Source organism: Gorilla gorilla, chromosome 2 (genome assembly GCF_029281585.2).
Source record: "Gorilla gorilla gorilla isolate KB3781 chromosome 2, NHGRI_mGorGor1-v2.1_pri, whole genome shotgun sequence".
NCBI classification, from domain to species: domain Eukaryota; kingdom Metazoa; phylum Chordata; class Mammalia; order Primates; family Hominidae; genus Gorilla; species Gorilla gorilla.
The window spans coordinates 48,470,056-48,493,946 of record NC_086017.1 but is presented as its reverse complement, the minus strand read 5'-3'; the positions used below and the strand labels follow the sequence as shown (position 1 = coordinate 48,493,946).

Genomic DNA, 23,891 nt, shown 5'->3' with positions numbered 1-23,891 from the left:
AAGTTTTTAGAATAAAAACAAGCAAAAAAGCTTTAAGATCTTGGGATTGGGAAGGGCTTCAACAATCCAAAAAGCTTATATCATGAAAGAAAAGATTGCTAAATTATAAATTGTTAAAATTTATAATCTCTGTACAACAAGGGATGTTACAAACTAAGTGAACTCACTACCACAAACTGGAAATTGATATTATGATAAGTATTTAACCAGAAATACATGGAATCCAGGCAATATTGAAGATTTACACATCAAGAGGAAAAGAGGGATAGTGATAAAATGATAAAAACACAACCACAACAATGGACAAAGGAAATGACAAGCAAATCACAAGAGGTAATTCAGATGGTTATAAACAAATGAAGAGAAACAGAGGAATGGAAATTAAAGCAACACTGAAATACTATTTTTTACCCTAACAGAATAAAAAATAGACTTCCGTGTGTTGACAGGGTTGTGGAACAGTGGGAACTCACAGCTTGTAAGAGTGTGGATTTGGTACAACCATTTTGGGGAGCAATTGAACAATATTTGGTAAATCACAGATATAAACTGTGTACCCTACAACTCAACAATTCCATATATATATATATCTTCTTAAGAAAGTCTCACACATCTGTACAAGGAAACATGTATAAGAAAGTTCTTTACAGTACTTTTAGTCATAGGGGAAACTGGAATCAACATAAATGTCCATTAATTTTATAAAGTGGATAAATAAATTGTGGTGTACTCATACAATGAAATACTGTACAAGATTAGAATGAATACTTATACATGTGTCAATAAATCTCAAACATGATGTTAAGAATAAAAGGAACAAAGAATAAAAAACATGATGTTAAGAATAAAAGAGAATATATAAAGCATAGCCTATTTACATAAAGTTAAAAGAATACAGAAATACTATGTGTTGTTATATACATTAAAAATGTGTAGAAATGATAAACATCAAATTTGGGATAGTGATTACCTTGGAATGAATATAGTACTATGGGTGGCTCCTGGTTTATCTGTGATGGCACATGATGGGTAAGAATTCATAGTGGAAGCCATCATTTGAATTACTGGTTTAACTCCTTTGTATCTCAGTTTCCCTATCTGTAAAATGGGGATAATAAACATTACATATCACTTACGGTTATTGTGAGGGTTAAATGATTTAGTATATGTAAAACACTAGAACAGTGCCTGGCATACATCAAATGCTATTTAAGTATTTGCTATTTTTTTTTTTTTTGGTAAGGAAAAAGAAAGCAAGATTTGAAACAAATATGGCATAATGTTAATATTCATTAGAGTTTGGTGGTGGGTGCACAGGTAATCATTTTATTATCCTATACTTAAAGTATATATCCTGAAATATTTTAAAATGTAAACAAATACAATAAAGGTAAATGACAAATCAGGAAAATTGTGACAATACAAACAGTACTAATAGACAAAAGGGTAATATCCTTAATATATAAAGTATGTTTATAAACCATATAAAAAAGCAAACACATTAATAGAACAATTAAGAGCACAGGATATGAACAGGAAATTTCACCAAATAAGAAGTACAAAATAAAAAGAAATGTCCAATAAAACAAGAGTGTCCTGTTGGATGAGAAAAGGTCATGGGAATGGAATACCGAGTATTAGCATAGTTAAAGGGAAGCAGTTACTCACATGCAGCTTGTGGAATTGGTTAAAATCTTTCTCCAAGGATCATTTAGCACTATGTGTCAGAATCTCTAAAACCATTCATTGACTACACAATTTCATCTCCAGAAATCTTTCCTAAGAAAAGAATTAGACAAGCTGTTTTAAAACAAGCACGTAAAAGGATATTTATTGTGGCAATGTTTTTAATAGGGAAAAAGGAATGACTATCACAGGGAAATGGCTAAACCAGTTATAGCACATCTGTACAGTGGAATGTGCCACAAATGTAAAAAAAAGAAAGAAAGAAAGAAAAAGAGTGATGCGGTAGATTGTGTTTAATTGGCATGGAAGGATGTTCATAAGGTATTATGTTTTAAATACAGGTTTACAGTGCATGGAGTATGGTCCCATTAAAGTCATATGCCAAGGTCAAAGAGAATTTGGGGTTCCCCATAAGTTCCCCCAATTCCTGGAAAGCGGCCATTTGCACTCATTGCTCAGTGAACCTCCTGCCAGGAGTTAGGGGAAGTGGGTCACCATGCTCAGAGCCTCTATCTGCCAGATCCCAGTGAGCCTATAAAACATGCAGAGTTGTTTATATCTGAAGGCAGCCCCTGCCTGGGTCTGGAGCTCTTGGCCACTCTCAGCAATCATAATAAATGCTGCTGACAGTAACAATAATCGCCCTCTCATACAGAGTATCCACTTTACAGCCATTAGCTGTAACTCCTGGAAACCTCCTATGGAGTTATTATTATCCCCATTTTATATATGAGGACACTCAAGGCTCAGAGAGATGAAGAAACTGGCCCAAGATCACACAGAGGCAGCCCCTGCTCTGGAACCCGGGCCTGGCCACCATTCTCTGCATATCTTAAACCATGAAGCTTTGATCACATGGCCTTAGAAAGCCTGGCATGAGCCTGTGGAAGGAAGAGGTCTGTTACCAAAATGTATGTACTTCTCAAGCTTAGCTGCACATTAGAATCACCTGGGAAGTTGTTGGGTTTTTTTTTCTTTTTTTAATCCCCACACCTGGGCTCCACTCCAGTGCAATGTAACTAGAATCTCTTGGATGCGACCCAGGCATCCATATTTTTAAAGCTCCCTACGTGATTACAGAGTGCACCAAGTTTCAGAGCTCATGGTCAAAAACAGCACTTGAAGTTCGAATCCCAGGAATCTGGTCAAAATGTAGATTCTAATTCAGCAGGTCTGGGGCCTTGCAAGTTTCTGCATTTCCAAAGAGCTTCCAGGTGATGCTGTTGATCCCTGAAAATTCTTTTATCATTTCCCCGAAGGGCATTCCCCAAAAGCCTCTCCTGTCTCTTTTTTCCTGAGTCCTAGCTCCACCTGATAACTACCATCTCACCACCAAAACAGCTGAGAGCCTGCGCAAAGTGAGGTGCAGGGCTTTTCCTGAGCTCCATTCTCTAGAAATGAGTGTCGTCATTCATGGGTGCCAGACCCACCCTGGTGCACCCCGGCAGTGCTGGGGAAGACCAAAAGTGGGGGTCCAAGGGAGGCGCTACCTGGGCCCCACCTGTAGGAGCTCTCAGCAAAGCTGTGCAGGCTGTGCTGCTGAGTGAGGGCTCTAAGCACAGCTGTGTGTGTCTAAGGCTGGGTAGGGAAGGCTCCTGGAAGTCAAGCAGAGCAGCACGGAACAGGCAGGATATGGCGCACGGAAGGCCAAAGGCTCAAACATTTGTACATCTATTCAACAGATACTAGAGGACGACCTATGGGCTGGGCACCATTCCAGGTACAGTAGGGAAAGGTCCCTGCCATCACACAGCTTATCTTCTAAACAGAAGAGGCTCAATAAAAAAATAGCTGTTAGATGGTGGTGTGAAGCAGGGGAAAACGAAGCAAGGATGAGGGATAAGGAATGTGGTGGGAGGGAGGCACATTTAAAGTTACCAGGATGCCCATGGATCAGGTGGCTCTGAAGGGAGTGAGTTATGCGGCTGGGGAAAGGCATGACCCAGGGAAAGGGAGCAGCAAGTGCAAAGGCCCCGAGGAGGGAACAGCAAGGAACAGGCGTGGCTGGAACAGGAGAGCAACAGGCAGTGGGGCTGGGGGTTGGAAAAGTTATGAAAGCAGGTTTGGGTGCTGGGGAGAGAAGCAGGTCTCAAGGCTGTCTCTCTATGTGTGAGGAATGCAAACTGAGGCTGGAGGATTTCAGGGTCCCTCCCTTTCCCAAGACCCGGCTGATGGAGGAGCAGTTCCCTCTGGGCACAAGCACTAAAGGGACCCCTGAAGTCAGGAGGGCTGGGCTGGTGGGTGGTGCCCTGTGTGGCAGTGCTGAGGAGCCCACCCACCTGCCCTCCCGGTGCCTCTCTCTGAGCCAACAGCATCCCGCTGCCCTCCAGCCCACCTCCACAGGGCCTCTTCTGAGCTGATGGTGAAAGGATGGCACTGGGGTGACCAGCAAATGCCTCTCCTAGCACAGAGCCCCGTCAGGGCGGGTGCCCAGACCAGAGTGACCTCCCCACCTGATTGCCAACCCCAGCAAGGTGCCTCAGCCATGCCCGTCTTTGACCCCCACCTCCTCCCAACTGCTGCAGGCCTGACACTGTTCTCAGGGGTACTCTGGCCCTCTGGCTTTAGCCCTCCCCTCCAAAAGACCCTGAGTGCCTTCTCACTGCCCTCAGGACAGCCCCCCAACTCCTCAGCATGGTCAAGAGGCCCTGCGTACAGGACCCTGACTTCCTGCCATCCACACCGTCACAGAACATTCTCTCCTCTGGGAACCAGGCTCCCATCAATTGGCACACTGCGGGGCAGCTGGCACAGCTCTCTGGTCCACTGCACCATGGGATCCTTGACCACAGGGTTCTGCCAGCCAAGGCTGGGCAGCTCGGGACTCGTAAGTCAATGAACCGGGCAGAGCTCAGCCTCTGCCCACTCAGGAATGTTTCCAGAAGAGAGAGGAAGTTTCCCTAAATTCTGAAGAGCAGCACTAGGTTCCTCTCCTCATTCTCAAACTTAATAGCTACATGACCCCAGACAAGTTACTGAACCTCTCAGTGCCTCAGTTTCCTTACCTATAAACTGCAGGCAATGATACTTCCTCATGGGGTTGTTGGATGAATCAAAAGAAACAACATGTGCAAAGTGTTGTGACCAGCACTTGGCATGTAGCCCTCGGGAAGCAATGGCTGCTGATTATCACAGTGGGCAGAGTCCAGCAGGTAGATGGAGGAAGGGCCTCCTGAGGAGCAGGAACAGCAAGGACAGAGGCCCTGGGTCAGGGGAGCCATGACCATCGTGTTGATGCGTGGATTTGGCATGTGATGGGTGAAAGCCCTTCCTGTGGACACAGGGATCAGAAGTCTAGTGCTAGGTCATGTCACTGTCCATCGCAGGTGCCCCCTAGAGCTGTGAGTCTCTGCGGAGCCTGCGAAGGGCCCAGGCCATTCCTGAAGGCCAAGCTGGTGTGCCTGGTATGCTTGGTGAGCAGCTGCAAGGGCTGGGAGAGCAGGCTGGAGAAGAGAGCTGTCCCCAAGGGGCTGGGCCACAGCCAAGCAAACCCCTACCGGGAGCCTGGGCGCAATCAGAGCTGGCAGCCCTGGAGGGAGCCCCTGCCACAGCAAGAGTCAGGAGGCAGGTGCCCCTGCTGGCCAGGGAGTCTTTCCATCCCAAACAATTCCTGCTCCCTCCTCAGGTCTTCACAGGGATTTTCACAGCAGAGATGACCTTCAAGATCATTGCCCTCGACCCCTACTACTACTTCCAACAGGGCTGGAACATCTTCGACAGCATCATCGTCATCCTTAGCCTCATGGAGCTGGGCCTGTCCCGCATGAGCAACTTGTCGGTGCTGCGCTCCTTCCGCCTGGTACCTGGCTGGACCCACTGCATGGGGGATGGTGGGGGGTGTGGAGGGCTCGGCACAACCCAATCTGAGGTCATCACTTGGCCATCCCTACTTTGATCTGTCATGCCTTCACCCAACAGCCATTTGCTTGGTGCCCCTGGACGCCTGGCCCAGTGCTGGTGAGGTAGGGGGTACAGAGGCAGGAAAGGCAGGAGACATTCTTCCAGAGGAGCAATTGTGGTGGCCATCATGATGATTTGCAAAGCCCTTTGTGGTCCACAGTGAACCCTTTAGCCCTCACAGGATCCAGGAGTGGGGCTGGTATTACTACATTTCCATTTCACAGATGAGGAGACTCAGAGAGATGAGACGAATTTCCCACAGCCACATGGCAGATAACAGAGGGAGCTGGGCTGCTAACTGCTCATCCGAGGTTCTGCCTGCTGCTTTCTGAATCAGCATCTTTAAAATATTAATGCACACACAAATCACCTGGGGATCCTGTTAAAATGCAGATGCTGATTCAGTCGGTCTGAGGTGATGTCAAAGCTGCTGGTCTGTGGACCACACTTGGAGCTTGAAATGCTTGAGAGGTCCAGACATGGGGTGGGAGGTATAGTCAGGGAAGGCTTCCTGGAGGAGGTCCTGAGCACTGTGAGTTGCTGCACATACAGTGGATGGGAATGGGGTGGGGGGAGTGTGTAGGAAGGCAGGACGGTGGGGGCAGGAGGGAAAGCCAAGGCCGTGGGTTCTAATCCTGACTCAACTGCTATGAACCAAGGGACTTAGACAAGTTACTCCACCTGTGAGGGTTGGCAGCTTCTTCTGTCAAATGAGGTAATAGCGGTGCCAACCTCATGTGGTTATTGGGAGTTCTGATTGAGTTCATCCATTCTAAGCACAAGGCCTGGCACATAGACATTCAGTAAGTGTTAAGCACCTTCCCCCCTTTCTCTGTGATGACTGGGAGGCAGAGGTGACGAGTCAGAGATGGTTTGAGCTGTCCCAAAGGATACCTGATGAGGACAGGTGTGAAAGAGCAAGGACACTCCCTGTTGGGAGAATCTAGTGGGCAGTTCCTGGAAGTGAGGCCAAGGCAGAGAGGAGGCTGGTGTGGGGACAAAGAGAAGGGCTGAGTTGGGAAGGTGAGGCTGGAGCTGTTGACCTGACTCCCAGAGCAGTGCCCAGTGAAGCTGCCCTCAGGCTGTGGAGAGAAACAGTAGTGGGTGCTCTGGGAGAAATGGGGGGGGGGGGAAATAGGTGTCAGTGCCCTCCAAGGGCTCCCTGGGCTTTCAGGCAGGAGCTAGAGAGAGTGAGGGTGCCCATGGGCAGCAGGAGCCAGAGCCCTTCACAAGGTCCCCTCCTCTTCCTCCTTCCCCAGCTGCGGGTCTTCAAGCTGGCCAAATCGTGGCCCACCCTGAACACACTCATCAAGATCATCGGGAACTCAGTGGGGGCGCTGGGGAACCTGACACTGGTGCTAGCCATCATCGTGTTCATCTTTGCTGTGGTGGGCATGCAGCTCTTTGGCAAGAACTACTCGGAGCTGAGGGACAGCGACTCAGGCCTGCTGCCTCGCTGGCACATGATGGACTTCTTTCATGCCTTCCTCATCATCTTCCGCATCCTCTGTGGAGAGTGGATCGAGACCATGTGGGACTGCATGGAGGTGTCGGGGCAGTCATTATGCCTGCTGGTCTTCTTGCTTGTTATGGTCATTGGCAACCTTGTGGTAAGTTGGCCAAGGGCCTCACACACACATACACACACACACACACACACACACACACACACACACACACACACACACACACACACACCATCCACTCATCTACCCAGCTACCCACCCATCCAATTATCCATTTACTTACCCTTCTATCAATCCATCTACCCATCCGTCCATCCGTCTATTCATTTACCCACCTTTCCATCTAACTACTCACTCATTTATTTCATCTACCCCCCCATGCACTCACTTACCCATCCATCTATGTACTTATCAACAAACCATCTATTCAATGTACCCATTTATTCTTGCACCTATATGCTCATACAGCCATCTGTCTATTGATCATCCACTTATCAATCACCCACCCACCAATCAACACACCAATCCATCTGTTCACCACTCCAGCAATCAGAAGGATCAGTAGATCCTTCCCCAGTTACCAAACCACCCATCCATTTATCCACTCATTCACCTTGTCATTCATCCATCAACCCACTTTTACTCATTCACTCATCCTTTCATTAATCTGCTTATCAGTTACCTATTCATCAACCCCTATTCACACATTTATGCATCCATATGCCCATTCATCTATGTACCCACCCATTCACTTACACAACCATCCATCCCTCCCTTCATCCATCAACCATCTGTCCACTCACCCAACCATTCACTCCTCTACTCATTCATCCACCTCCCATCTATCAACTCACCATTCACTCATTCACCAATTCCATCTATCTACTCATCTATCTATCCAGTTGTCTACTTACTCACTCATTGACCCATCCATCCATTCACTCACTCACCGCATTTTTTTTTTTTTTTTGAGACTGAGTTTCACTCTTGTCGCCCAGGCTAGAGTGCAATGGTGCCATTTTGACTCACTGCAACCTCTGCCTCACAGGTTCAAGTGATTCTTCTGCCTCAGCCTCCCTAGTAGCTGGGATCACAGGCATGCACCATGCCTGACTAATTTTTTGTATTTTTAGTAGAGACGGGCTTTCACCATGTTGGCCGGTCTGGTCTCAAACTCCTGAGCTCAGGTGATCCGCCACCTCGGCCTCCCAAAGTGCCGGGATTACAGGTGTGAGCCACTGTGCCTGGCCTCTTCACTGCATTTTGCTCATTTATTCATTTATCCACTTACTTACCTATTTATTCATTATTTACTCATTTTGTTTTCATTCATTTACTTATCTGTTCATCTACCCATTATTTTACTGTCATGCACTATCAATGAATTATCACATGGTTTTTCAATTTATCTTAAACATTTTCTAAGCCCTTGTTGCATGGAAAACATTGTGCCACATGCTGTTGGGAATACAGAGGCAAATGAGGTCTAGCGCCAGCCCTGACATCATTCACCAGCTTAACAGATTATTGGGGAGGTAGAGAGTTCAAACAGGCCTGAAATAACTCTCAGACTAGTCAGAGTGATCAGAACCATTAAGGAGGAGACCATGGTACTGTTCCCATTCAGCTAGGAAAATCAAGGAAATCTTTCTGGAAGAGATTTTGGAGCTGACCTGATAAACAGGCAATGCTGAAGAGGGAAGGAACAGGATGAGCAAAGCACAGGTGCAGACAGGTGGTGGTCCAGGTAAGGTGGGGCCCATAGGAGCTTTATATGTCACCCTGAGTAGCGTGGTAGGAGTCTCTGCTGTCCCATCATGAGGGGCCCACACCTTTGCTCCTGTGGGTACCTGTCTGTCCTTGGGCAGGTGCATCTCGTCTTGTGTCTTTCCAATGTGGGGAATTCTGGAACTGAGAAAAGCCAAAATTTAAATACCAGAGAAGGTGCCTTAGGAAGAGGCAAGGTTGGGGTCAGTCAGTGGTTCAGGCAGCAATCCGTGTCCGCTGTGGACATGAAGCCACCTTGCTGGGTACACAGTTGGCCCACACATGCTCAAGACGCATACCTGCATTGTCTGGCTCGCACCTGTAGCTGTATGTCTCTGTCATGGGCAGTGCAGTCACATCAGCTCACAGAGAGGTTTTACATTCACTTTTTCAGGCTGCTGTGGGGCAAGTACTATGGGCTATAGATTCCAGAGCCTTTCCCCAAACCTGTCTGCTCTCTTCTCCCATGTGCCTTATCCAGGCCAGGACAGGACAGGCCAATTTGGGAGCAGTCTGCCACCAGCCCATGAGCCCAGAGGCCAGAGGAGTGCAGAGCCCAGAGAGAGAGGAGCCAGGGCATCAGTGCATAGTTCCACTAGAACCCTGCTCTTTGGCTGGCCCCCAACTCCCCCTTATGTCCCCCCAAACTAGCTATCCCTTGGGGTGGAGGGTTGCTCAGCCCATCCCAACCCCAGGGCCTACCAGACTGTCTATTCTGGGGAGAATGAGAATTGCCAAGCACTCAGCCCAGGGCCAGGCTGAGCCACCCCTCACACACGGAGCCCTGCAATTTCCCAGCAGATCTGCCTGGGGATGAGAAAATTAGAGGCTGCTGGAGGAGGGAGCTAATGCCAGCCCACACAGCCCGCTCCCCGGCCGCCTAAGGAATTGGGCCGCTACCGGGCGTGGGAGGAAGCAAGATTGCCATTGAAATGGGAAGTGATGATCAGGCAGGGCTGGGAGCAGCAGCAGCACGATTGATGGGGAAAGCACTGGAAGAAGCTGAACTTCTGAAGCCAGCGACAGGGAGGGCCCTAGACTCTGTGGGTGGGCATGGCTGCCCAGGTACCCACACCCCCCGCCCTACTCCCAGCCTAGGCCCAGGACTCCTGGAGGTTGGGGGATGCAGGGCCTGGTGTGAGTGAGGCTGTGGGGGAAGGATCCAGTGGGCATCCTTCCTGGGAATGGAGGTGGCCATGCCTGGGTCCTTGTGGACAAAGTCCAGGGGCCAGGCCCGAGGTCGGTGTAGATAGCAGCTCAGAATGGTATCACATGCCCTACCCCTAGTGATGATAAAGAAAGCTGCCAAGTGTCAAAAGTGATCATCTCTCTGTAGAGATAGTACGGGAGAGGCTACCTCTTCACCTTCTGTACATATTCCACATGAATATGTATTACTTTTAAGCCAAAGGCATGTTTCTGAGGCCGCTTTTATCAGAATTCTCATTCCCAGCTTGCTGATAGGTATGGGGTCCCTGGTAGAGGTGTGTTTTAGAGGCTCTTGAGAAACCGGAACAGAGTCTCAGAGTGGATTTCCAAAAAGAACTGTGCACCCACCCTCACACACCACCCTGCCATAAAGGCGCTGGGAGGGAGGAGACACCAAGCCCATGGTGGCCTGGCGGCCTGGTGAGCCATGGGTCAGTCTGACCCATGCATGTGGGAATCGACCCACCGTCATCTTAACTGACCCTCCATGAGACTGGGAAATGGACACAAGCCCAGCTGCTTGTCACACATCAAAGGCCTTCTTTTTAAACAAAAGCTAAAGCTTCACACTTGTAGGAGGGCTTAACGACAAGCAATTCTCCAGAACCATCCAAAGGCAGAGGGTTATGCAAACCGCCTTAAGAAGTCTCAAGTCCCTAAGCCCTGATGATAGACCTCAACAAAATACTGCGCCCTGTGGAACCTCCAACACTGCACCCTCCCCTGGCTCCCTGCAGCGTAGCAGGCCTTGACCTTCACACAGCACCCTTCCTAGCACCCCTCACAGCCTAGACATGGTCAGCTCTCCATGGCCTGACCCCATGGTTAGTCCAAGTGCCTGAAGGCTGCCTGTGCCTTCCTGACCTCTTTTCCAGCTATTGCACCTTTCTCTGCCCTGTCCCAGCGTCCCTCACCTGGAAAGTGTGGCAGACCTGGGCCTCAGGTAGTGTGTGCCCTACAGCAGCAGCCCCAGGCCTCTGAGCACCAAGCTGGCTTCAGTAGGGAACTCAGAGGCAGGTCACTGCTCCTCCTCTTTCCAACAAAGTCCCAAAAGCTCTGTGTGGCTTCTCGGTGGGATTCTGTCTTGTCCCTGGACTCACACTTCCCAGGAAGGAGACCTGTGCCCATCCTGACCCCACTGCCCCTCACTACTCCTAAGGCAGCAGGAAGAGGTAAAGGGAGAAGAAGGATTGCGTGTAGAAGCCGCTGGTGCCAAGACAGGGCTCAGTGTGTGTGACTTTGTGCTAGCCCCTCGCTTTGACACTGAATGCACGCATAGTTCTCCCATTGAACCTGAGCCAGGACACGACATCCTCAATTCAGACTGTGTCTGGGCCCTTGGAAAGAGGGATTCGAATTTGTATTTTCTTTTATAGCCAAACCTTCCATATTCAATAAAATGAGGGGTTAGGATGAGGGCTCAGGGCCCTGGATTCAAGCCTCGGAGCTGTTTGTCACAGGCAGTCTTAAAGGTCTCTGGGCCTCAGTTTCCCCATCATAGAACTGGGACTGGATGGCTTGGCATGGCGCAGTGCCTTGGTGAGCCTGACCCATTATCTCGACAGGTCCTGAATCTCTTCCTGGCCTTGCTGCTCAGCTCCTTCAGTGCAGACAACCTCACAGCCCCTGATGAGGACAGAGAGATGAACAACCTCCAGCTGGCCCTGGCCCGCATCCAGAGGGGCCTGCGCTTTGTCAAGCGGACCACCTGGGATTTCTGCTGTGGTCTCCTGCGGCAGCGGCCTCAGAAGCCCGCAGCCCTTGCCGCCCAGGGCCAGCTGCCCAGCTGCATTGCCACCCCCTACTCCCCGCCACCCCCAGAGACGGAGAAGGCGCCTCCCACCCGCAAGGAAACACGGTTTGAGGAAGGCGAGCAACCAGGCCAGGGCACCCCCGGGGATGCAGAGCCCGTGTGTGTGCCCATCGCTGTGGCCGAGTCAGACACAGATGACCAAGAAGAGGATGAGGAGAACAGCCTGGGCACGGAGGAGGAGTCCAGCAAGCAGGTGGGCCCTCACCCCTGCATGTGTAAGGCACCTACATATACAGGGCCCAGAGCTCTGCTGTCCGGGCCACCCAGCCTCGCTCAAAGCAGCTTCCCCTCCCAGACTGCCTTGGCAGTGGGTAGGGGTAGAAGGCAGGCCCTCCCCACAACAGCCAGCCTCTCAGAGGGGTGCTGAGACCAGCCCTCAACCCTCCCTTCCTAACTCAGTCCAGAAGCTGACCTGGGGAGGGGCTGCTATCCACCACTCATGCCCTGGCTAGGCATGGGGAGCTCGTTGTACAGACAGGGAAACGGAGGCATGGCAAGAGAGACTTGCTGGGTGTTCCTCATGAGTTTAGAACAGAGCCTCTAGCCCCCAGTTCCCACACTGACCATTGTCCCCCCTCCAGGACTGGCAAGGTAGAGTGTCTTGGCGAAAGAGAAGTATGGTTTTCTGACCTCCAGACTGCCCCTTCCCCTCCTCCCACATCCAGGGCTCATTCTGAGGTTTAAAAATAAGCATCCCTAAGACTGAGGTGTCAGGGACAGCACTATCTTATCTCGCAACCTGTTATTTTTAACACTTGGGACCAGAGTCTGCACAAAGCAGGCAGGGCCCACCCCTCCCCTCCCCTCCGTTCTCCCTTGGCCTGAGCCAGGCTCAGATGGCTTCTTCTCAGGGCTTTAGGTCAAGCCCCCAGGAGTGTTCTCCCTGTTGAGTCAGGCCCATCTTGGCTGCTTCCTCTGGGCCTGCACTGGGTGGGCCTGGCTGTGGAGAGCAGCCGCTCCCCATGTATGGAACTTGATCTAAGGCTCTGGGCTTGGTTTCACATCCTCCTGCCTCCCTGTGGTCCCAGAGGCCACCCTTTCAAGTCAGGTTGCGGGGCAGTGGCAATGTCTGCTCAGGGAGAGGGAGTGTTGGTGTTGCCAGGACCGCAGTTTCCAATGATCTCCAGCACAGGAGGGGAATTCCAGCTGTCTCTCATTTCCCTTCTCTGTTCTTTCTCTTGAGCCCATTGACTCTGGCTCCTGGGGGGGGGGGGTGTGTGTGTGTGTGTGTGTGTGTGTGTGTGTGTGTGTGTGTGTGCAAGCCGGGAGTGCCACAGGGATTCATGAGAGAAGTCAGTGTGACCTTCCTAAGTACAGTGGCCAGCATTTGTGAGCTGGGCATCGTGGCCCAGCTGCACCCTTCCAGGGAGTCTGGGGAGGGGGAGTTATGCCAGGCCGGCCAGGGGCTTCCTCTGTTTCTAGGCCCTTTGCCTGGACCTACCAGGAGCCTCCCACCTGCCTGCTCAGGCCCCTTGAGGGAGGGGTCTTCAGTGAGATGGAGACCCCATGAAGACAGCTGGAGGCAGTGCCCCAGATGCATGGGCAGGGCCTGAAACCCCCAGGGTCAGGGCCCTGGAGACCCTCTGGCTGGGTGTGTGGACTCAGCTCATACGCTGGGGTCTTTTCAGCAGGAATCCCAGCCTGTGTCCGGTGGCCCAGAGGCCCCTCCGGATTCCAGGACCTGGAGCCAGGTGTCAGCGACTGCCTCCTCTGAGGCCGAGGCCAGTGCATCTCAGGCTGACTGGCGGCAGCAGTGGAAAGCGGAACCCCAGGCCCCAGGGTGCGGTGAGGTAATGCATGCCTTTGTCCCTGAAGCCAGCTGGGCGCCGCTGCTTGGGTCAGAGCCAGGCTGTGAGAGGTGCACGCCTGCATTTGCTGTTGGGAGCCACAGCCACTGTCACAGGCAGCGTGGAAGACCAGTCTGCAGAGGGGAGGGTGGGCATCCCTGTCCTGATAGGGGAGAGATGGTACAGGGCCCAGGGCCAATGGGAAATTCTGGAAATTCTGGTCCCAAACTCTGATGCAGGACTAACCCACTACCTCCATGTGTTCACCCTCTCCACATACTCCATCCCTGTGTTTTGGTCCTGTTTGGCAAATGTTTGTCCTGTGAATCTCCCCATCCAAAGAAGACTTCAGGAGGCTGGGCACAGTGGCTCACGCCTGTAATTTTAATACTTTGGGAGGCCGAGGCAGGTGGATCACTTGAGGTCAGGAGTTCGAGATCAGCCTGGCCAACATGGTGAACAGGTTACCCGCCTGATTCTGTAAGCATTGGAGTTCGCAACCCCTGAGCAAAAGGCTTGTGGCATTGCTGACTAAGCCACCCAGCCTCACTCACATCTAGCCCACGGAAGGTGGAGGGCACGTGTTCAGAGTGCTTGGTGGCCACTGTCCTGCAGCTTGACCTCACTCCGTCCAGCACTTGTGCCTTCTCCTCTCTTGTGAGATGGGCCCATGTGAGCTTTGCAAGCATGGTCAGTTTTTGGAGCACAGGGGCCTACTGGAGTCATCTTCCTGACTGTGCAGATCACGGTTCTCCCCCGATGGTCTGAGCTGTGAAGGCATGTGGGGACAGGAAGACACAGGAGAGAGGCAGAATGCCATGGGAGAGAAGCGGCTCTCTCACACGGATGCTAACCTTTGAATGAATTTTATAAGTCTTCCTTTCTTCAAATCAGTTCATAGGGGAGCCTATATAAGGGAGACACAGGCTGGAGTTTTCCCGGGAAAGGGACTCCCTCGTCTCACCTGCAGTAGGACCTGAGAACGTGTCCTCTCACATGACAGCCCCATGGACTTCAGACGGCTCCAGTGTTTGGAAAGAAAAAATAAGCATGCTGCTCTACTCTGGCCTGCCCCTTTCATCACCCAACTCCTTTCATCCCCCAACTGAGCTAGGAGGAGAGGGGAAGGAACCCTCAATGCCATGGGAGACCACAAAAGACTGAGCCTCACCTCTCTGGCCAAGGATCCACCTTCTCTGAGCAGTAGGCTCTGTTTTCCCTCCAGAATCCACCCCTTTCCCATCACAGATCTCAAAAATGGAAAAGAAGCCCCTGAGACATCAGCAGATTGATTCATCAAAGGAAAAGAAAAGAGAGAAGGCAGCTGTAGGAGCATAGCCATGCCCAAGAATTCAGACAAGCCCCTCTCTAAATGGAGCCTGAGCCTGAGATGATGTGAGGTGGGGGCAGCGGAGATGGGGTCTTTGGACCTGACCTGATGCAAACGATGGATTTTCTTCCTTCACTGACACTCCTTCCCTGACGTACCGTTCCCTAGAAGCAGAGGGATTCCTATGCAAATGACTTGTTGAGGGGTGTTCTCAGGAGAAACCCATGAGAAAGTAAGAGAAACAGGATGAAGCAAACAAGGAAGCTACGGAAAGGCTTTCCAGCTGGAGTCAGCCTCATCCTGTCCCAAGTAGAGCTCTGGGGCATGAATTGCACCACAGCATTGTCCCAACTCAAGGCTAGGGGCTGGCCTTCTGTATTCTTGTATCAGTGGCTGCTGGGCACCGGCCACCCCTTGGGACGGCAGTCCCCCAGCTGAAGATGATTTTCTGGAGGAGGGCCAGCTAAGCAGCTAGCATTCACAGTGGCTGGGAATGGGTGCACTGGTCTTATGTAGTGGAATTGGGCAGGGTACCCACAGTGGCCCCTGTAACACCCCTTTACACCCACACCCACAAGTGACACACACAGACACTCACAAGGGCACACCTGCATGCACATGCCTCTCTGTAGCCTCCCTATAATCAAGTTATTGAGGTCAGGGCAGCAGACTTGCAAGGACAGGAAGTGGAGGGCTCCATCACCTTCTCAGTCTCCGGGCTCTGTCCAGCACACCAGAACCCACGGGAACTGCGCAAAATGTGTAGGTGGGGTTGCTGGCCTGTTCTCTGTAGTCTGACCTTGCTGCCTGTGTGTTGCCCGGGATCCTGGTTCTGACTCTGTTCTGGGTGTGACATGCCTGTTTCCACTGTGTGTGCCACACCACCACGATGTGTCCATGTCCCACTGTGTGTCCAGGTTGCTACCCCATGTCTGTTTTGCTCCCAGCTAGATGCAGTCCCCATCCCCAGTGGCTTCCCAGAGCCCTTTCACAGCCCCCACACCCCAGCCTTAGACTCCAGCAGACCAGAATCACAGACCCTGGAACCCTGAGGTCCAGCCTTGGCCCAGCCCTGACAGGCAAAAGGTGGCTCTGTGCAGGTCCCAGGGTGCGTCATGAAGATGCTGCCTCCCTTCAGGGAGCCCTAAGCTCCTGCAGACTCTGGGCTCGAGGCCAAAGGCTGCTACTCAGCCCACACTCACAACCTTTCCCACCCTGTCCCACACCCCTGTCCATAGACCCCAGAGGACAGTTGCTCCGAGGGCAGCACAGCAGACATGACCAACACCGCTGAGCTCCTGGAGCAGATCCCTGACCTCGGCCAAGATGTCAAGGACCCAGAGGACTGCTTCACTGAAGGTAATGGCCCGGGCAGCCCTCTGCCCTAGCCTCAGTTCCACCCAGAGGGGACAGGAGGACCAGCAGCTCCTTGGAGCCCAGGGCCACGTGGCACCAACACCCTGCCTTAGATATCTGCCCACCTCCTCCATTCCTCTGTGACCCTGGGGGTTCCTCCATCTGCCTGACGTGTCTGCCCATGGAGTGCTGGGCTGGACAGCTGCACCAAGGACTGGAGACACTGTGTTTGTGGTGTGTTGGCACCACTGTATGCCCAACAGCAGTAGGGTCTGGGTCTAATTCGCTCCTGTACCACCAGGCCCTGGCACGGTGCCTGACACATAGTAGGCCCTCTGTAAATCCTTGAGGCAGGGATGACATGTGGCCATGTTGATTGGCATCTATAGCTTTTATGGATTGGTGGTATATTTGGAGGATAGCTGGGGATAAAATGAGCTTGGCCGGGCGCGGTGGCTCACACCTGTAATCCCCACTTTGTGAGGCTAAGGCAGGTGGGTCACCAGAGATCAGGAGTTCAAAACCAGCCTGGCCAACATGGTGAAACCCCATCTCTACTAAAAACACAAAAAATTAGTTGGGCGCGCTGGCAGGCACCTGTAATCCCAGCTACTCAGGAGGCTGAGGCAGGAGAATCTCTTGAGCCCGGGAGGCGGAGGTTGCAGTGAGCCAAGATTGCACCATTGCACTCCAGACTGGGCAACAAGAGTGAAACATCTCAAAAAAAGAGAAAAACAAAATGAGAGCTTGCCCTCCATGTGACACATCCATGGGGGCTCTCATTGAGGGATCTGCCCTTCCCAAGGCTCAGAAACTACAAACATGGAGAAGACGCAGGGAATGCCCAGGAGTTCCTACCATTTTCCCAGGGGGACAGTTTCCCAGATGAGCAACGGACAAGCTGGAACCTATCCCAGCCCAGCCTTGTCCCTGCCCAGACCTGCCAGGCTGTTCACCCACTCGCTGGGTGCTCAGTCCATCCATCCTCCTCAAAGAGTGCCCGCAGAGCATGCGGCCCCCACGGGTGGTGCCCACGGCCCTCACTCACACAGCCCTCACTCACACGGCCCTGCTCACCATATTGCCCTGTTCACCACCCCCATCATCGTAGCGCTTTCTCTCAGTCATCTCTTCAACCATCCAACCTTCTGCCATTAGATGTGGGCATTCACAGGCCCTGAGGTGGGCCTGACCCTCACTCTCTCCCATAGGCTGTGTCCGGCGCTGTCCCTGCTGTGCGGTGGACACCACACAGGCCCCAGGGAAGGTCTGGTGGCGGTTGCGCAAGACCTGCTACCACATCGTGGAGCACAGCTGGTTCGAGACATTCATCATCTTCATGATCCTACTCAGCAGTGGAGCGCTGGTACCCTCCTGGGGATGCAGGGTTGTGGCAGGGACGGCTGGAGGAGGAGGGGAGGGCAGGGAAAGGAGGTCTCCAGCTGGAAAGTCAGGTCAGAAACTGGGGCAGAGCCTCTGCTGAAAATGTGCTCCCCAGACCCCCAGAGCAGGGAACAGCTCACAAACTCTCAACCCCACGGCACGTATGGAGGCCAGAGCAGGAAGGGCTCGCAGAGGGCATGTGTCCAGGCCTTTGTCTTTGTTCCACAAAAGGGAAATGATTTGCCCCAGATCACCAGCCTCCTACACCAGAGCTCTGGTGACACACCCACCTGCACACAGCATCAGTGTTCTGTCAAACTGTCACAGTGCAGTTAACCACGCTGGCTCATAGTACAGTGCTGGCTCCACTGAGTCTATGTCTTCAGGCTGGAGGCTGCGCCCTATAGTTCACACATGGTGATGCTTAATCCCCATGACAACTCTTTGTAGAAGCATTAAGTAACTTGCTCAAGGTCCCACCACTCAGGAACCACAGATCTGGCATTTGAACCCAAGCAGATTCCAGAGTCCTTTGCCTTGACTTCTCATTTGTTCAGTCAGTCTTCTAAACCCTCCTTGTATCTAGCTCTGTGTATTCAGCCATGTGGGAGCTACAGGAGGAGTTCCCAGCCCTGGCCTCAGGAACACCCAATCAGGGTGATGGGAGGCCAGAGGGGGTGGAGCAATCAGGGTAGTCTCCCTAGAGGAAGCAGATAGAGCTGGACTGTGGAGAATAGGGAGGTGTTGAAGCCAGGAGGAGCAGTGAGGCCCTCCAGGGTTGCCCCATCTGGCTCCCAGGCATGCTGCTCTAATCTCTCCAAGCACTTCTAGGAAGAGATGGAACAGCCCTGGAGGGGGTTCTGGAAGGTGCTGGTGAAGCAGGAAGAGGGGTGATTAAGAAGGCAGAAGATGGCCGGGCACAGTGGCTCACACCTGTAATCCCAGCACTTTGGGAGGCCGAGGCAGGCGGATCACCTGAGGTCAGGAGTTCGAGACCAGCCTGGCCAACATGGCAAAACCCCATCTCTACTAAAAATACAACAATTTGCTGAGTGTGGTGGCACTCACCTGTAATCCAAGCTACTTGGGAGGTTGAGGCATGAGAATTACTTGAACTCGGGAGGCAGAGGTTGCAGTGAGCCGAGGTCACGCCACTGTACTCCAGCCTGCGGGATACAGTGAGACTCTGTCTAAAAAAAAAAAAAGACATGGAAACTTTACTGGACCAGGGGAAGTAAGAGCCTGTGGAAACTTTGCTGGACCAGGGAAAGTAAGAGCCTGTATTGCTGGGGAGGTGAGAACTCCATAGATGAGCAACTAACAGAGAATGCTTTAGACTGCAGAGTGAGAGAAAGGGCACTTTGATCCAAGGCTATGTGCCTCCATTCCATGCTGCCTCCTCCTGTGGGGTTAGACCATGGGGAGGCACTGTGGCTGTCACTTTGAAACTTCTGGGCCTCCCACCCCACCCGATGCTGCCTCGCCCCTGTTCCAGAATGGGCCTGGAGCCAGGACTTGCAGCCTGCCTGCTGTTTTACCATTGGCAGCTAGAGCCAAATCTCTGTAGGCTTCAGAGAAAGATGGTTTGACAATATGTTAACTAGTTTTGTTTTTAAACAGCCACAAACAAGGGCAGCCAGAGCCATTTCGTCTGGGCTGTGGAGGGAAAGCTCAGCTTGGCATAAGTGAGGAGGAGTTTTGGCAAGCATCTGGTGAATCTAATCAGGGTAGACAGCCAAGCTCTGTTGTTAAAAAACCACGTCAATGATATATTGAGAAAAAGAGAAATCTGAGTGTGTTATTTAAAGTTGTAAACTTGTTTAACAGAAAGCAAACTATATCCTTTCCAAATTGCTGAGGGAAAAATTTTTTTTAAAAAAGAAAAAACAGAGATCTCACAGCAAAAGGTAGAAGAAAAAAGAAGCCACAAGAAAACATAAAATCAGAAAACAAAATAATATAATAGAGGCAAGATCAAACACATGTTTTAATAATAAATGTAACTGGATAAAATTCATCTTTTAAAAGGAAAGGACTCAGGATGGATCCAAAAAAGACCTTCAGCCATGTGCTTTCAAATGACAAACCTAAAACAATGCGACTCAGAAATATTAAAAGCCACCAGGCATGGTGGCTCGTGCCTGTAATTTCAGCACTTTGGGAGGCTAAGGCAGGAGGGTGGCTTGAGCCCAGGAGTTCAAGACCAGCCTAAGCAACATAGTAAGACCCCACCTCTACAAAAAGATTTTTAAAAATTAGCTGGGCATGGTGGCATATGCCTGTGGTGCCAGCTACTCAGGAGGCTGAGGGGAGAGGATCGCTTGAGCCTGAGAGGTCAAGGCTGCAGTGAGCCCTGTTCACACCAATGCCTTCCAGCCTGGGTGACCGAGCAAGACCTTGTCTAAAATATATATATATATGTATATATACACACACACACACACAAATATATATATATATAAAATATGTGTATATATTATATGTGTATATATTATATATATAGTGAACTAATAAAGTAGATCAGGCAAATGCAAATAATGACAACAAATTCAGGGTGCTTTTTGTTTGTTGAATTCAAAGTTAAAAGCTTGAGATGAGACAAAGAGGGTCCAACCTATAATAAAAATATAACTATTGGCTGGGTGCAGTGGCTCATGCCTATAATCCTAACACTTTGGGAGGCTGAGACAGGAGGATCGCTTGAGGCCAGGAATTCAAGACCAGCCTAGGCAACATAGTGAGACCCCCCCAATCTCTACAAAAAAAAAAAATTAGCCGAACATGATGGCACATGTCTGTAGTCCCAGTTTCTCAGGAGGCTGAGGTGGGAGGATTGATTGAGCCCAGGAGGTGAAAGCTGCAGTGAGCCATGAACATGCCACTGCATTCCAGCCTGGGTGACAGAGCAAAACCCTGTCTCAAAAAAAGAAAAAAAAATGTGTGTGTATGTGTGTGTGTATAAAATACATATATATTCATACACATAAATATAATATATAAAATCTATAAAAGAATATAGATTTATACAAAATACATAAATATAGATTATACAAAGTATATAAATATATATGTACAAATATATAAATATATAAAATGTATTTGTATATTAAATATATAAATATAAAAAATATATTTGTATATTAAATATATAAATATAATCCATATAAATATATTCATATAATATATGAATATATCTTTATAAAATATATATTTATATAATGATACATATATATTTATATGATTATATACAATAATATAAACCTATATATAAGTATATATTATAATATATGATTATATGCACCTATATTATTATATGTATAAATATTATGTATACATTTGCTTGGGATTGCATAGCACTTCAATATATAAAACCAAAACCACTGGAGAAAAAAACAGGAAAAAGTGACAACAGTGCACTAGTACTGGGAAACTGCCATATTTCTATTAGTTCTTGACATTCAAGTGGAAAGAACAAGACAATGAGAGATCTAAATACATATATATATATAAAATAAATTTGACCTAACATAATAATAATAAAGACAATAGCTAGCTCTTAAATAGCACTAGCTATATTCCAGACCGTGTTTTAAGCATTTTATAAGCATTAATTCATTTAAGTCTCACAATAACCCTATGAGATAGGTATTATTATTAATCCTATTTTACAGATATGGAAAGTGCTAGAAATGGAAAAAATAGATAAAAACAAACACCTGGCCGGGCGCGGTGGCTCACGCCTGGAATCCCAGCACTTTGGGAGGCCCAGACGGGTGGATCACGAGGTCAGGAGATCGAGACCATCCTGGCTAACACGGTGAAACCCCGTCTCTACTAAAAATACAAAGAATTAGCGGGGCGTGGTGGCGGGCGCCTGTAGTCCCAGCTACTCCGGAGGCTGAGGCAGGAGAATGGCGTGAACCTGGGAGGCGGAGCTTGCAGTGAGCCGAGATCGCGCCACTGCACTCCAGCCTGGGCGACAGCGAGACTCTGTCTCAAAAAATAAATAAATAAATAAATAAATAAAAACCACCTAAAATGTAAAAGTCATTCTTAAGTAAACCTTGGATCAAACAGAAAATAGTTCGGTGGTAGTTTAGGGGGGTTCAATTGATTAATTAACTAATTAACAAAAGAAGCCCACTCATGCGCCAATGGTGATGATAGTGTGCTATAAATCAAAGATTGTGATTCCATTAATTCTGTCCACATGAGATCTGGAAAAATAAGAAAAGTGTAGAGGTAGAGAAAAAGCTGTGAATGGTAGAAAAAAACTGGAAAATAACAGTATTGAGAATACTGCATGTGGAATACAGCCAAAGCTGTAATAAAAGGAAAATTCATTACTTAAATACTTTTATTATTAAATAGAAAGAACATAAATTATTTAATTCAAGAAATTAAAAATATAACAAAATAATCTTAAAGATACCTAGGCAAGTAATTAATAAAATAACCTTTTTTTCTTTGCCCCATATGATCTGCAGTAATAAAAACGTATATTAATGAATTAGAAAATAAATAGTAAAATTGATATAAAATTCCAAAGCTGATTCCTTGAAAATTTAAAGCAACCAAATTGACAACCACTAGCTAATCTAATTTCTCACATCTCCAAAAACAGATTCTTTCACATTCTCAAGGAAGAAAATAATTCCAATGCTATTTAAAGTACTCTAGTGCATGAAAAAAGATAGAAAGTCTAGAAATTGTTTTTGGTGTGTGTTAGTGTGTATGTTTGTTCGTTTTTGAGACGGAGTTTTGCTCTTGTCGTTGCCCAGGCTGGACTGCAGTGGCATGATCTCAGCTCACTGCAACCTCCACCTCCCGGGTTCAAGGATTCTCCTGCCTCAGCCTCCTGAGTAGCTGGGATTACAGGCATGCGCCACCATGCCTGGCTAATTTTGTATTTTTAGTAGAGATGGGGTTTCTCCATGTTTGTCAGGCTGGTCTCGAACTCCCGACCTCAGGTGATCCGCCTGCCTCGGCCTCCCAAAGTGCTGGGATTACAGATGTGAGCCACTGCGCCTGGCCTAGAAATTATTTTTTTAAAAGCTAAATAATGCTGATTTTTAAAACCTCGAGTATACCAAAAGGAAAACCTAGGCCAGTTTTTATGCTTCGTACTCCATACTTCTGAATACTGATGCAAAAATCTTAAACAAAATACATGCAGATAGGATCTAGAAATATATTTAAAAGATTGAGTACATCATATGACAAATGTGTCATATCCTAAAATGTGAAAATAGTACCATATTAGGAAAACTATTTGTATTAATAGGACAAAGATAAAAAGCCATATAATTATTTCAATGAATGCCTGATTTTCAGAACTCTGGTAAGAATAGAAATAAAATATATTTTCTTCTACTGAATCCAAAGGACAAAAAAAAAAGAAAGAAAATATATTTTCTTAATTTAGTAAAAAACTGACTCTCAAATTAACTTATATCATCATTGGTAGTAAAACCACTTGAAACGTTTTATTTAAAGTGAAGAATAAGAAAAGGATGATTTACCTTTTTAGCTATTGCTCATTATTTAATAATAGTCTTGAATTACTAGCCAGTGTAATTAATTAAGAAAATTGAACACATGATATAAAAGTTGGGAAATAAAATAATTGAAGTTAATCCAGTCAAGTATAAAAGCAAGAGTTAAAAATGATAGAAATATATCATTATTTATAGATAATATGATTGCCTAGAAAAGAATTTAAACCTATTTTAAAAACATTATATGGCCAGTTATGAAATAAATATGCAAAGAATTGTTGCTATTGTTGTATTATCCTAAGAGAAACCGTTTAGTCACAAGTAACATCTCTCAAATATTTCTTACATGCCAAGCACTGCAAGCATAAAATAACTGGGAATAAATATAATAATGAATGCATAAGAGATTCATGAAGAAAACTGTAAAACTTTGCCAAGCAGTATAAAACAGAACAAATAGATAAACATACCTTCATCTTGGGTAGGAAGACTTCATATTAATTCCTGAAGTAATTAATAGATTCAATGCAATAACAAGCTTTCAACATTTCTGAGGAAATATGACGAGACATTGGTAAAGTTTATCTTGAAAATTATTTAAATGTCCAGGGAAATTCATGTGATACTAATTCAGGAATAGACAGAGAACAGTAGAACCACATAAACAGATCTGAAGTAGATTTAAGTAAATAAAGA

General features: G+C 48.4%; 1 protein-coding gene across 7 annotated transcripts in view; it reads left to right on the top strand.

The window, feature by feature from the left end:
- SCN5A (sodium voltage-gated channel alpha subunit 5) overlaps window positions 1-23,891 on the top strand; it is a 102,493-nt gene that overhangs the window by 56,811 nt on the left and 21,791 nt on the right. For 4 of the 7 annotated variants that reach the window (XM_019024737.4, XM_063703704.1, XM_055381294.2 and 1 more), the window contains 6 exons: window positions 5,312-5,485; window positions 6,846-7,196; window positions 11,594-12,034; window positions 13,470-13,631; window positions 16,197-16,317; window positions 17,526-17,680. In XM_019024737.4, the coding sequence (XP_018880282.1) occupies window positions 5,312-5,485; window positions 6,846-7,196; window positions 11,594-12,034; window positions 13,470-13,631; window positions 16,197-16,317; window positions 17,526-17,680 (1,404 nt within the window). The remainder of the gene's footprint in view (window positions 1-5,311; window positions 5,486-6,845; window positions 7,197-11,593; window positions 12,035-13,469; window positions 13,632-16,196; window positions 16,318-17,525; window positions 17,681-23,891) is intronic. The other 3 variants (XM_019024739.4, XM_063703705.1, XM_055381296.2) reach the window with 1 other exon arrangement.